Source organism: Puntigrus tetrazona, chromosome 20 (genome assembly GCF_018831695.1).
Source record: "Puntigrus tetrazona isolate hp1 chromosome 20, ASM1883169v1, whole genome shotgun sequence".
NCBI lineage: Eukaryota > Metazoa > Chordata > Actinopteri > Cypriniformes > Cyprinidae > Puntigrus > Puntigrus tetrazona.
The window spans coordinates 6,042,393-6,054,389 of NC_056718.1; the positions used below are offsets into that span (position 1 = coordinate 6,042,393).

General features: G+C 40.0%; 3 protein-coding genes across 6 annotated transcripts; 2 read left to right on the plus strand and 1 right to left on the minus strand.

The window, feature by feature from the left end:
- Nucleotides 1-971: 971 nt before the first annotated feature.
- Nucleotides 972-3,800, minus strand: grcc10 (gene rich cluster, C10 gene). 2 transcript variants are annotated; one of them, XM_043220368.1, is made up of 4 exons: nt 3,702-3,800; nt 2,422-2,513; nt 2,161-2,337; nt 972-1,608 (listed from the first exon to the last, which is right to left on the minus strand). In XM_043220368.1, the coding sequence occupies exons 2-4, from the start codon at nt 2,474-2,476 to the stop codon at nt 1,469-1,471; spliced, it is 372 nt and encodes a 123-aa protein (XP_043076303.1). In that variant the 5' UTR covers nt 2,477-2,513; nt 3,702-3,800; the 3' UTR covers nt 972-1,468. The 2 variants fall into 2 exon arrangements, with proteins under 2 accessions (XP_043076303.1, XP_043076304.1); XM_043220369.1 differs by having other exon boundaries at nt 2,422-2,516; nt 3,702-3,766.
- Nucleotides 3,801-3,932: 132 nt separating this feature from the next.
- On the plus strand, nt 3,933-5,458 carry saysd1 (SAYSVFN motif domain containing 1). The gene is made up of 2 exons (XM_043220367.1): nt 3,933-4,547; nt 4,624-5,458. Exons 1-2 carry the CDS (start codon nt 4,365-4,367, stop codon nt 4,939-4,941), a joined length of 501 nt encoding a protein of 166 aa, XP_043076302.1. The 5' UTR covers nt 3,933-4,364; the 3' UTR covers nt 4,942-5,458.
- Nucleotides 5,459-6,477: 1,019 nt separating this feature from the next.
- Nucleotides 6,478-11,697, plus strand: bpnt1 (bisphosphate nucleotidase 1). Of its 3 annotated transcripts, XM_043220453.1 has the most exons (11): nt 6,590-6,604; nt 6,811-6,884; nt 7,533-7,681; nt 7,949-8,053; nt 8,134-8,241; nt 8,330-8,378; nt 9,751-9,816; nt 10,687-10,778; nt 10,864-11,061; nt 11,144-11,249; nt 11,335-11,697. In XM_043220453.1, the coding sequence occupies exons 3-11, from the start codon at nt 7,562-7,564 to the stop codon at nt 11,484-11,486; spliced, it is 996 nt and encodes a 331-aa protein (XP_043076388.1). In that variant the 5' UTR covers nt 6,590-6,604; nt 6,811-6,884; nt 7,533-7,561; the 3' UTR covers nt 11,487-11,697. The 3 variants fall into 3 exon arrangements, with proteins under 3 accessions (XP_043076390.1, XP_043076388.1, XP_043076389.1); XM_043220455.1 differs by lacking the exon at nt 6,811-6,884 and having other exon boundaries at nt 6,478-6,604; XM_043220454.1 differs by lacking the exons at nt 6,590-6,604; nt 9,751-9,816 and having other exon boundaries at nt 6,821-6,884.
- The last annotated feature ends 300 nt before the right edge of the window (nt 11,698-11,997 follow it).

Below are 11,997 nucleotides of genomic sequence, written 5' to 3' on the forward strand. Positions count from 1 at the left end.
AAAATGCCTTTAGTTTTGCCCCTCCTCCTCCTGAGAGAGAAATTACAAGTTTTAGGAGTTTTTTGTTAGTTTTGCAGGCGCCAGACAGCAGTGTCTCCAGCTCAAACCGGTGAATCATCCTTCGAATGTCCCGCAATTTCGATAACCGCTGCTTATTCAGTGTCTTTTTCAGTTAGCTGTACGCATGTGGTCAGATCATTCGGGGTTGATATCATTACGAGCGTCGATTTGTGTCTCCAAGTTTTTGCTTGAGCTTAAGTCTTCCCACTTAGAAATGGAGCCCAAGCATGTGTTTGTCAACAGTTTGAGAATCTAGTTTTAGGCAGGCGACAGCCTACCGCTTTCTGGTGGGCTACAGCTTCTCTTTGGTCTTGACAGCAATTTCTGCACAGTCACAGATCAGCAGACGAGGATGTTGTCCTCTCATGGACGCAGGAATCGAACTCCGACGAAATTTGCTTTGAAACTCCAATTCAAACAAGTTTGATCAGCAGTCAAATGTTTCGACTTTTTTTCGGTTTGCAATCAATGTCATCTACATACTGGAGAATTCTTAGGGATTTTAGGGAAATACACGGCCAAACACACTTTCTGTCCACGTTCTCTATCCTCGCATGGATTTGTTTCAGCAGCAGACCATTGAAAAGCTCTGAAAAATCAGTACGTCTGCCACTTTATCAAATTTAGTAAACAGCTTTAAGCTATTTCTGGATTTTTATTTATATTAGTTTTAGTATTTAGATTTTGTCCAATGCTCTGGAGTACAAATGCATTTTCTGCTAGCATCAATTTATCAAAATTTACTTTTTTTTTTGCGTTATATTATAAATTATTTTAAAAAGGCCTTCGAGCTCGAGTAGCCCAAATAGGCCAAATGATGTTTGCTTTGGTGGACTAACGCAAAGGAAACTAAAATACTGAGAAAGACAGTAATAAAAAGCACTCATTTCACGATAACAAACATCTTTGCATTAAATTACAAAATGTCTTTATTGGTGAACACCGTTTATGTGACACTAATGGGTTTTTCAAACAGTAACGATCACAAGAACAGCGTCACGGGTTGTCGGTTATGATTTACATGACCAAATGAGAGAATAATCTGTATAAAAAGCCTTAAAAAACAAACAAGACCATCAAAAGGCATCAACAAATTAGTGTCACGCTTGATAAATATGCGCATTCAACATGGCAAAATGAATAGGAACACAAAAAATCAATATGTAAGCAAAACGATGGTTTGAATGCTAGTTTCACTGACAGAAAATGGGAATGTGTAAGTTCACCGATAACTTGTTTTCTTTTTATTTCAATATTTTTTTCCGCGGTGCAATTCGTGCTTCGTCTCAGTTTAAATCTCTCTCGAAAGAAGCGTTCAAACGGACTAAAATGGATGGAGAGACCGGGATGCGCGCGCGCTTTGTATGGCTGGAGCGGTTCTGCGCTGGAGCTGCGAGTTTGAGACGGTCTACGAGGTCGGGATGCCACTGCCGATGGGAGGAGTGGAGAGAGGCGGCAGGAGGAGGCTCTTGAGTTTCACCGACATGGCTGCAATCTCTGGGTCCTGGGTCTCGTATATCTTCACCAGCCGAGCGAATTTCAGAACACCTGAAGGGCAAAAGGCAGCCGTTAAAATGACTGGCGTTCATATGTTCGCACATTTAAAGGGGTCGTATACGATCACGAGCTGGTAGTGCATAAATAAGATGAGTTGCAAAGATTAAGAGACGTTCTATATGAAAGTTATGACTTGTTTGTGGTTTTTCAGATCACGAATGCAGACCTAGCGTTACGCATGTGACACGACAAAAAAGAAGTCATGATAATCAGTAATCATGTCTCCGCTGGACGCAAAACGCCTCGTTTGTAATGGTTTCGTGTCTTAGAGCTGGGACACGGCGTCACATAATGGTAAGGGTAAGCGTAACACTGCCGCCAAATGCTTGAGGTATTCGGCCAATCGTAATGCACTGGATAGCTGGCCAATCAGAGCACAACTCGTTTATTTAAAACGATGCGCTTTGTACAAAACAGATCCGTTTCAGAAGGCGGGGCTTAAAGGAGAAACAATAATGTAGAAATAATGCAGCTTAAACCACATTGCATTACACCAAATACACAAAATGAAGTTCTTTCCGGCGACGTCACGCGACGTCTCACCTTCTCCTTCGTTGTTGAAGCCGTACGCTTTGATGACCTCCTGCTGGATCTGAGTGGCCACAGGAAGCACTAGTTGCAGCATCTTGCCCATGTCGTTGCAGGCGCTTTCTCTGGCTTCCTCCATGCGCGCTGCGTTCTCGGGCACAGAGAAAGCCTGGATCACCTCACTGAGAACCACTGCAAAAGACGGGACAGGGGTCTGGATCAGTCGAAGTCATGGCGTGACCCACCGAGCTTACGATTAAAGGACGGCCGCCTCACCTCTCGCCTGCTCTACAGTGAGCGTGGGCTGCTGCTGCGCCGGTGCAGAGGCCATGCTGGCTCACTCCACAGGGGAGATTCACTGTCGGTATCTGCTAAGGCGGTTTTGTGGAAATAAACACCGCTTTAACATACAGAATGATTTATGCATATACTAATGAATGAATGAACACTGCATCAGATTGATGCATACATATTTTCTCTGGGAGCACTGTACCGTCCTTATGGGCATCAATACATACCATCATAAAATGAATGAATGAATGAAAAACTAAATCATCATTAATATCGTGCTGTCTATCCGTTTTTTATTGTCATATAAACAATAGGGAGAGCAGGTGTTCCCATTTTCAGGAATAGTCCTGTATTTGGGGTTCAAAAAAGAAAAAAACCTTTACTAACGTAGAGACACGTTATCGATTTCAAAGGCAGCCATGCATGTTGAATTAACATAATACTATCTGTATGAACTATATGGGCCTATTAATGTGCGGGATTTTTCTGCACACAATTTTGAAAACGCAACATCACAAAGGATTCATTTTCTCACACAAACACACACACTCGCGCACGCTTGTTAACTGTATCATATGCTAAGTACACAGAGTTATGAATAAAAATATGCTTAAAATGGAAAATAATAAGTCTAATTAGGGAGAGTAATGATCATTTTCAAAGGCACAAATATAACATGTGAAAAGGCAAAAAGTTACAATATCAATATACATAGGTTTGTGAAAACATTTAAAGTTATTTGTCACGTTCTCACATGTTTTATGATATCAAGAATGTATAACAATAGAATATTTTGAGATATATAGACAGAATATTTTCTGTGTTCTAATGTGTTTTTTATAAAATCAAAACGTGAACTATAATTAAAATAGTATATGGAGTCTATTATAACAACAATAATAAAACAAAACCTATGTCCACGGTTTTTTATTTTTTTTTTTTTTTTGCGCTCTCTTAACTCGGATTTAAATAACAAGTAAGATTGCAATGATGTTTTTAAGATATACAGAAAAATGCCTCCCGTTTCGTATCAAATCTTAAAATAAAAAATGCACTGAACATGCACTGAATAAATAGCTGCAAAGAGTGCTTGCACAGGTAATATTGATATGTGCTGTTGTTAAGAATTACAGCTATACTTCAGCTGTCCATCAATGTAACATTTGTTCCGCTTCGCCCAAAACCACTGACTTATCATTCTCTCTGAGTTTAAAATGCAAATATATTATTATTTCATACCGAAGTATTATTTTTAAGACACTTACATCGATGATGCCACTACCTAACCACAGCCTCTCCTGTGACACCCGCACACTTCCGGTGGGTGCAGCCATAAAAGTGTCCGTGTGCAACAACTACCACAGAAATAAGATAGACCAGCAACGGAACTTTTAATCGTACAAAACCAGATTTTTTAAATTGGTGAATCACTGTTGGTCTAAATAGTTATATTTAACTCCTTACGGTGTATTTTAGTCAAATTGCTGTTAGCTTATTTGCCGAAGTGTGTCACGTGATGCGTGTTGTTTTTCACAGCGCTAGTCAACCTGGACCAATACCACAGGATTGCGATTACTACGAATCGTGAGCTTATTGGTTTTACATAGATTGCTGCGCACTTACTATTTCATTTACTACTCGTATTATTCATATATAACGAATAAACCTGAAATAATACGCGTTTATGTTATTTAGCTGTTTTCACCGAGACGAAACATCCGAAAATTGCCTTTTTGAGCCACCAAGCGCCCCCCTCAGGAAACACCCTTTCGGTGTAATAGCAAACAAACAGTCGTTAAAGAAGCATTTTTTTTTTTACGGACCAGAGCGAAACTAACACGGAAGTCTGGTAAATATTGACACGTGAACGTAGTAGCGATTTCAACGCAGATCAATTCGTATATTTTTACAGTTTTCGGGTGTTAAACATGGAGCGTAAGCTGGCTGACTTCAGAGCTCGAAGGAAAGCCCAGACCGAAGCCGAGAAACCGGCTGATCGCGTGATCCCGAGTGAAGCTAAAGCAATAAGCGGTGGTTCTCCAGCAGTGTGTAACGTTACTGACACATCAGTGCAGGAGCCCACAACCTGCCCTCAGAGTCCACACACTGAGGTACGAGAACAGTGACAGAACGACACATAAAAATACCAATTAACCATGCAATTGTCTAATAAACCTGTCGTTTTAGGCTGAGAGTCATTATTTGTTGAAGACTACATGTGGCCGTTGGCTTCAGCGAGCGGCCCTCACCCATCTGACCCTGCTGAAAGTGCTGCTGTGGCTGGTGCTGCTGGGGCTTTTTGCAGAACTTGAGTTCGGCCTGCCGTTTTTCGTCATATCGTTGTTCTACTGGCTCTACGAGGGCCTGAGAAGCCCAAAAGCCCGCCGACCTGGAGAAATGAGTGCGTACTCCGTGTTTAACCCAGAGTGTCAACCCATCCTGGGAACTTTAACAGCCGAACAGCTGGAAGGAGAGATGGGATACAGGCCGGTGGCCAACAGATGAACACGTTTGAAGTGGACAATAAAAACGGTCTAAATGTAGATCTGTAAAGCGCTCTTGGGAAACTTCTTTGCATTATATTAATGTTTACCTGGATTTACATGAAATGCATTCTTTATTTTATTGATATGTACATATATAAAGATATACCTCTTTATGAGTTTGAATAAATAATTTTAACTCTAAACTCGTCTTATCTGAAATATATTGCTGAGAGACAGGACTTTGTTATAAAAAGAAATACTTTACTAATTAAAGGTCATAAATAAGTTAGCTGGACTTAAGATGATTATAACATCAATGGGGCTTTTCAGTAATCAGCTGAACCCCTCTTTCTGTAAATATTGCATTTGTTTATATTATTTTCTACAAAAAAGATTCAGTCTCACTGAAATGTCACTTGAGTAAAATGAAGACTTTTGTTTCTGTACATATTTAGCACACTGACTATGTTTGTTTATTTATTATTAATCGACAACAAAACCGAGCCGTGGTAATAAAATAGTGACTTCTTCGCTCACGTTTCAGACTCCCTTTCTCACAATTCTGACCGTAAAAAAAAAAGTCTGTGAAGTGTGAACTTGAAGTCGCGAGGGAGAAAGAAAGGTCAAAAGAGAGATACAAACTATAAAAAGTGACCATAAAGTTAGCAAGAACGACGTAAACTCGGAATTCAAAGAAAAAAAGTCTGAACGGAGAATTGTGAAGAAGATTGATCATCAGAAATTGTTTTTTTTATCAGAATTACAAGAATTGTAAAAAAAAAGGTTTGGGAATGTTTTAAAGCTGGGATACTGAGTTAAGATGGTTTGTGCTGGTCTTCTGGTCCTTTACTGGTTTATGATGGTCCTTTACTGGTTTTTACTGGTCTTCAGTTCTTTTACTGGTTTGTGCTGGTCTTCCTTTAGTTCTGGTTTACTGGGTTTGTGCTGGTCCTTTGCTGGTTTAAGATGGTCCTTTACTGGTTTGTACTGGTCTTCTGGTCCTTTACTGATTTGTGCTGGTCCTTTGCTGGTTTAAGATGGTCCTTTACTGGTTAGTACTGGTCTTCTGGTCCTTTACTGATTTGTGCTGGTCCTTTGCTGGTTTAAGATGGTCCTTTACTGGTTTGTGCTGGTCTTCTGGTCCTTTGCTGGTTTAAGATGGTCCTTTGCTGGTTTGTATTGGTCTTCTGGTCCTTTACTGGTTTGTGCTGGTCCTTTGCTGGTTTATGATGGTCCTTTACTGGTTAGTATTGGTCTTCTGGTCCATTGCCGCTTTACGCTGGTCCCTTGCTGGTCTGTACTGATCACATGCTGCCAAAGGACCATCTTAAAGCATTATCCCAGCTTCAAAACATACCTAACCAACATGTGCTGTTTATTTTTTAAAGGAGGGAATTGCGGGATATTAACCATTAAAAAAATATTAACTTTTTTTTCTCCACAAATGTCATAACACAAACCACAAATTGTGAATTCTAATAAGGTTTAGCTGTGTGATTTAAGCAGTTCCCCCGCTCAAACAAAACCCCTGCTATGATCTACATCGTGAACACAACGGGCACTAAGACACGACAAGACGAGAAGTACAACAACACCGCGACGTACACGACGAGGCGCTTTCTGACAGGAACCCGCTCAGACGACCGGAGGTGGACCTGGACTCTGGACGGACTGCGATTCAAGTAAGACCGCAGCTAAACCAGTCGAACAGCACTAACGACACTAACATAAACGCTAACGACCATAACATTATTAACAAGTGTGTGTTTCATAAATGTGTCGCTGCGGTAACTAAGAAAGAGCCTGAGATTTTTGGGGGCGAATGATACATTGAATGAGAAAAAAAACACAGTCATTTGGTTCCGTGCTAACGTTGATCGTTCTTCAGCAGGTCTCTTCAAGAAGCACCTTATGAGACCTCTGCCATTTTTCATAATTACTCATTAACCACACGGTTCGCAAGTAAGGTTATTGTCATGTTTTTGTGATCGAATAAAAGCCCGATTCGAGCTTTGGCAACTGGAACTAAACAGAAAATAATTTTCTATAAGATTTTTGAATTACTAGGTTTAAATGTTCAAAAATTCACCTGCAATCTCAAAACGTAACGTGTTTTGCTCGTTTTTCCCTCAATATGGGCCACGTAACGCTGTTAGATACAAAGCTAACGTGTCAAATGTTAAAAAAGTCTAGCGTGACAAAAATATAGTTAGTCTAGTTAGCAAGAAGTGGTTAACTGAGGTAACATGGCTAAAACAGAAAATACAAGCACAAGAAGGAATTAGACAGTTAAAAATATAAATCTAACAATGAACTTATTAAAAAATAAAATGTAAAAATGTATAATAATTTTGTGCAAACATATGCTAACCAAAACAATTCAGGATAATTTTGAAAAGAAATAAAATAAATCTGTGTCAATCTACATAACAGATTTTAAGGATAATGTCAGTGTCATAAGATTGAAATAAAGCAATTATATTAATAAGACAGATCAGTACCAAATTATTATTTCAACTTTCACTTTGGCAAGAATTTCATTCCTGGTATCGATCAGATAAGTGACTTGCACAACCGCTGTCTTCTGACTTTTCCCCTGATTCTTCGCAGAAGGTGTGTGTCCTCTTTCAGCCGCTGTGATGGCGAGCAGCCCTGCGGTGTTGATGCGGCTGGTGGCTTCAGCCTACAACGTGGCCGAAAAGGCTGGAACTATTGTCCGGAAAGTGCTTCAAAGCGGAGAGCTGGGTATCGTTGAAAAGGTACAGCGAGTAGAGACAAACAAGGACGTTGATTAATAAAAAACACTCTCCACGCTTGAGTTGTCCTAAGCCCTTAAAGGGACGGTTCACCCAAAATAAAAGTCGTTATTTACTCGCTCTCGAGTAGTTCCAAATCTCTTTAACTTCCTTAAGACCCTAAAATCTGATCGGCTGAACAAATACGACATATCCCACATCCCTATGAGAAGATTTAGTTAATTAGGTGTTAAAACTGATATTTGTAACCTGTTGTTCTTTTGGGCACAGACGGGAGCCGATGATCTACAGACTCTGGCCGACAGGCTTGTTCAGAAGAGTATATGTGCATCCCTGTCCAAGAGCTTCCCTAAAGTCACCGTCATCGGGGAGGAGGTGTGTACGTCTCGCAATGTGAGGACGCTCCAACCAGTGGAACCTTGTATTTCACTTGAGAATTGATTCTGTTTGTGCAGGAATTGCCGGCTGAAGATGTTGAAGAGGAGCTTCTAGAGAACGGGTGCAGCAGCCTAATTCTACAGAAATCTTGTCCGGATCAGTTTGCCGGCCTGAAGGAAGAGGAGGTAATATAATGTTTTGAAAGAGTGTCTAATAGAACATAAATGTAACTCGATTTTGTATTTGACTTATGTTTATTCTTATTTTTTTTAGCTGGTTGTGTGGGTGGATCCTCTCGATGGCACTAAAGAATATACAGAAGGTGAGCAGATAAATGTCTTTTAACATTTCACGCGAGCACATAATAAAACATCTCTTCCACTTGCATTCTCGAAAGGGTTAGTTCTTTTTTTTTTGGAGCAAAGAAAGCAAAAATAACTATTTACTCAAGCAAGAGTTACGTCTTCAGCACGCAAAAACACAACGTTTCCCTTTCATGGAAGACAAAATGATCCATTGGGTAGATTACTTACAAATTGTAGTTTTTTTTTACTTATTAACTGATTAAATGCTGAAAACCGTGGTTGTGACATTTAGGTTACTCATTTTTAGATAATGTATTCTTTTGGATTGCTAATTAGTTTTAAATGCCGCATCAAATGTACTACGTTTATCTAAAAAAATATACAAAGAAGCATTTCAGTATTTAATTTAAACAGTTCAGTGGTTTTCTTACTAGATCATCATTTTTGCTAAACGTTACATTAAAACCAGGGTTTCCCCAAATCGGCCTTAATGTAAAAACGAGTGTGTCTGCGAGTCGATAAAAAGCTAACGATTAACTAAATCATAAAAATGTAAGATAAAACAAACGGCAAAAATATAAAGATTTTAATTTGCTTACCTTTATGTCAGCGCCATTAACATGTAAACGTGAATTCTAGAAATACTGGCTGTTTTCAAGTAGCCTAAATATTTGTTGTCAATGGGGCTTGGCTGAAAATTGGCAAAAAATTGGTAATTAACTGCATTCGTGAACAAACAATAATACGCAGATATGAAAATTGCACACCCAGTCTTCCAGGTGGAATATTGCACAACTGACAATCAGTGAGGGTTACTGGATATGATAAGCGTTTCACAGCTATATCACCCTGAACTTGCAAAACTATTTTAATACGCGGCGTAATGGCTTGATATGCTTTCTTCACCCAAATTCAGAAGCACGGATCGGAAATATATTTACACGACCATTCTGTATTGTCAAAGCTAAATGGTAAGACGCAGGAGTTTTAGAAGGAATAATTAAAAAAGGGAGAAATAACGCTTTATGAATTTACTGCCATTGTGTGAATAATGTATAATAATGTAATCCGGTCAAAAGTAACTGCAATCTAATTAGGAGCAGTATAGAGTAATATACTTTTATTACGAGACTTTAATTTTTAAAATGAATTACGTAATCCATATTACATGTAATAAGTTATAAGCCAGCACTGGCATCCAGTTAGGAGATGGTGTCGCAAGTATGTCCACTTTAGTGGCACAGTGACGCATCTTTTATCATTTGCTTCCGTCCCTCGTTCTTCTCTATCTCTCTCTAATTGACCTCCATTTGTTCAACACGTCCGGTGCTGTCACATGGTGATCTGCTCTTTCTTTCCTCCTGTTTCTCTCTCCTGTCTCTGCTGTAGCTGCAAGGGTTTTGTACAGCCCAGTTCACACACAGAAGCCAGCGCGGCCCTACAGAGCCCCTAACCGTACGGTGATTTCACGTTTTTTTCTTTTTGGGAAATGAGATGTCACTTCGAAATTAGACTAGGCTGAAAGCTTGTAGTCCTCAAAGCTGACTAGCGATCGTTACAAGTCATCCAGCGCGCCTGTTACCTTTTATAGTCCATTTTTAGTTTTGTAATTGGTTGTTTGTTCAACTACAGAAATTACCACCACGTTATCGGACAAGTACATTGGAAAGAATTCACGCGGAAAATTAAAACGGGAACGGTTTGCTGACTCGAACCTGCATCGCCGCTAAGTCTGTGTTGTGTTCATATTTCTAGTAAACTGCACTACAGTTCATTAGGACAAAGACCCGCTGAAAAGATGAGTCTTGGTCCGCACCAGTGCTTAGAAAGCAGCATTCAGTTATTGAAACGGAGCAATTGCGCCAGACTTTGCTTAATCAAACCAAACCTGCCAAGTGTGAACACATCCCGATGCAGCGGTGTCCAGTCCTGCTCCTGGAGGGTCACTGTCCTTCAAAGTTCAGGCCTAGCCCCAGTTAAACTCATCGAGGTCTTATTAGGCGTACTAGAAACAACCAGACAGGTGTTTTGAGGCAAGTTGGAGCCCCATCCCTGTGTTAAGCTCCCAAACCCAAAAAAAAGGTGACCAAAACCACTTAAAAATGTGAGTCTTGGTCCACTTGTTTGCTGTGTACTGATGGTAGCATTTACAAAGCGGATTTTGAACCTGTTTGACTAACTCAATCTTAATGTGTGTGAACACATCCCAAGGGTTTACCCATACGGTGCCAAATACAAGAGCATAGCGGTGTTAACAACGTTTTAATAATGGAGCTGACTAATAGATACTTTGTATAATGCTGTTTGTGTGCTGCTTTATTGCAGGGCTTTTGGATCACGTGACTGTGCTAATAGGCATCGCTTATAGAGGGACGGCCATTGCTGGAGTCATCAATCAACCCTTCTATAACTACCAGGTCCAACCTGTTGGTCGCTCACACATGTATATTTGTTAGAGGCTGGGTATTGGTTGACCTGTTTTTACGCTCTCTATTCATCCAGATGGGGGCAGGCGTTTCTTTGGGCAGAACGTTATGGGGAGTGTTGGGTTTGGGCGCGTTTGGCTTTCAGCTCCAGGAAGTCCCAGATGGTAAAAGAATCATCACTACTACACGGTCCCATAGTAATAAACTCGTGATCGACACCGTGCAAGCCATGGAGCCTCATGATGTCATCCGAGTGGGAGGAGCTGGGAATAAGGTGGGTCGCTAGCCTTAGATTTGACCGAGTCAGCATCGGCGTAGAAGTTGGACTAATTACGTCTTCGTTCTGGGCCCGATAGATCATCCAGCTGGTGGAGGGAAAGGCCTCTGCTTATGTGTTTGCCAGTCTGGGATGTAAAAAGTGGGACACTTGTGCGCCTGAAGCCATTTTGCACGCAGTCGGAGGTGACGTTCATTTTTTTGCATGTCCATTCTTGAAAGCGTACTTGATTTTTTTTTAGGCTTAATTTATGTTCTTTTTCACATACAGGCAAACTGACTGACATGCATGGTAATGCATACAGATATGATGCCAATGTGAAGCACATGAACTCCGCCGGAGTGCTGGCAACACTGAGAAATCACGAGTACTATTTAAGCAGAGTGCCACCGGCTGTCCTGCAGGCTCTTCCTTCTGATTGAAGCGTTGCAGTGTATAAATTCATACTCTAAACCGTCGTGCCTGAAAAATGTGATATGTCCTTGTAATAAAAAAAAAAATATGATTTAGCAGCTTTTATTTTAACTGTTTTCAGCAACTAAAAATATTTTTAGATGAGTTTGTTATTTACCGAATACATTCATGTTTTGATCCATTTCCAGTCGAGGACCAAATAAACCTTTCTAAATGGTTTCCTGCCGTTTTTCTTATTCGTCATAATATAACATGCGGGTCATATAAATAAATAAAAACCGTCAACGTGTTCACATCAATTATATATTCATAAAAAGCCTATTAAATGCAATCTAAGCATCTGGTTACATTTTTGAGATAACGTCAAAATATCTGTGAAATAATGTTCAATCAATATTCAGCATGATGGATATATTTATGTAACAAAAAATGAATGGCCTCTGCACAGGGAAAAAGCGATCATATTTTTTCTGGTGGTTTCTTAAAGATCGCTAAAGATTTACAATGACAGCAAACTAG

Coding starts and splice junctions, on each gene's coding strand:
- grcc10 (XM_043220368.1), bottom strand. CDS start 2,476: ATGGCCTCTGCACCGGCGCAGCAGCAGCCCACGCTCACTGTAGAGCAG. Junction 2,338..2,421: donor CACTGTAGAGCAGGCGAGAG/GTGAGGCGGCCG, acceptor CGTCTTTTGCAG/TGGTTCTCAGTGAGGTGATC. Junction 1,609..2,160: donor CTTCAACAACGAAGGAGAAG/GTGAGACGTCGC, acceptor TTTGCCCTTCAG/GTGTTCTGAAATTCGCTCGG.
- bpnt1 (XM_043220455.1), top strand. CDS start 7,562: ATGGCGAGCAGCCCTGCGGTGTTGATGCGGCTGGTGGCTTCAGCCTAC. Junction 9,817..10,686: donor GCCCTACAGAGCCCCTAACC/GTACGGTGATTT, acceptor GCTTTATTGCAG/GGCTTTTGGATCACGTGACT. Junction 10,779..10,863: donor AACCCTTCTATAACTACCAG/GTCCAACCTGTT, acceptor CTATTCATCCAG/ATGGGGGCAGGCGTTTCTTT.
- saysd1 (XM_043220367.1), top strand. CDS start 4,365: ATGGAGCGTAAGCTGGCTGACTTCAGAGCTCGAAGGAAAGCCCAGACC. Junction 4,548..4,623: donor CTCAGAGTCCACACACTGAG/GTACGAGAACAG, acceptor CTGTCGTTTTAG/GCTGAGAGTCATTATTTGTT.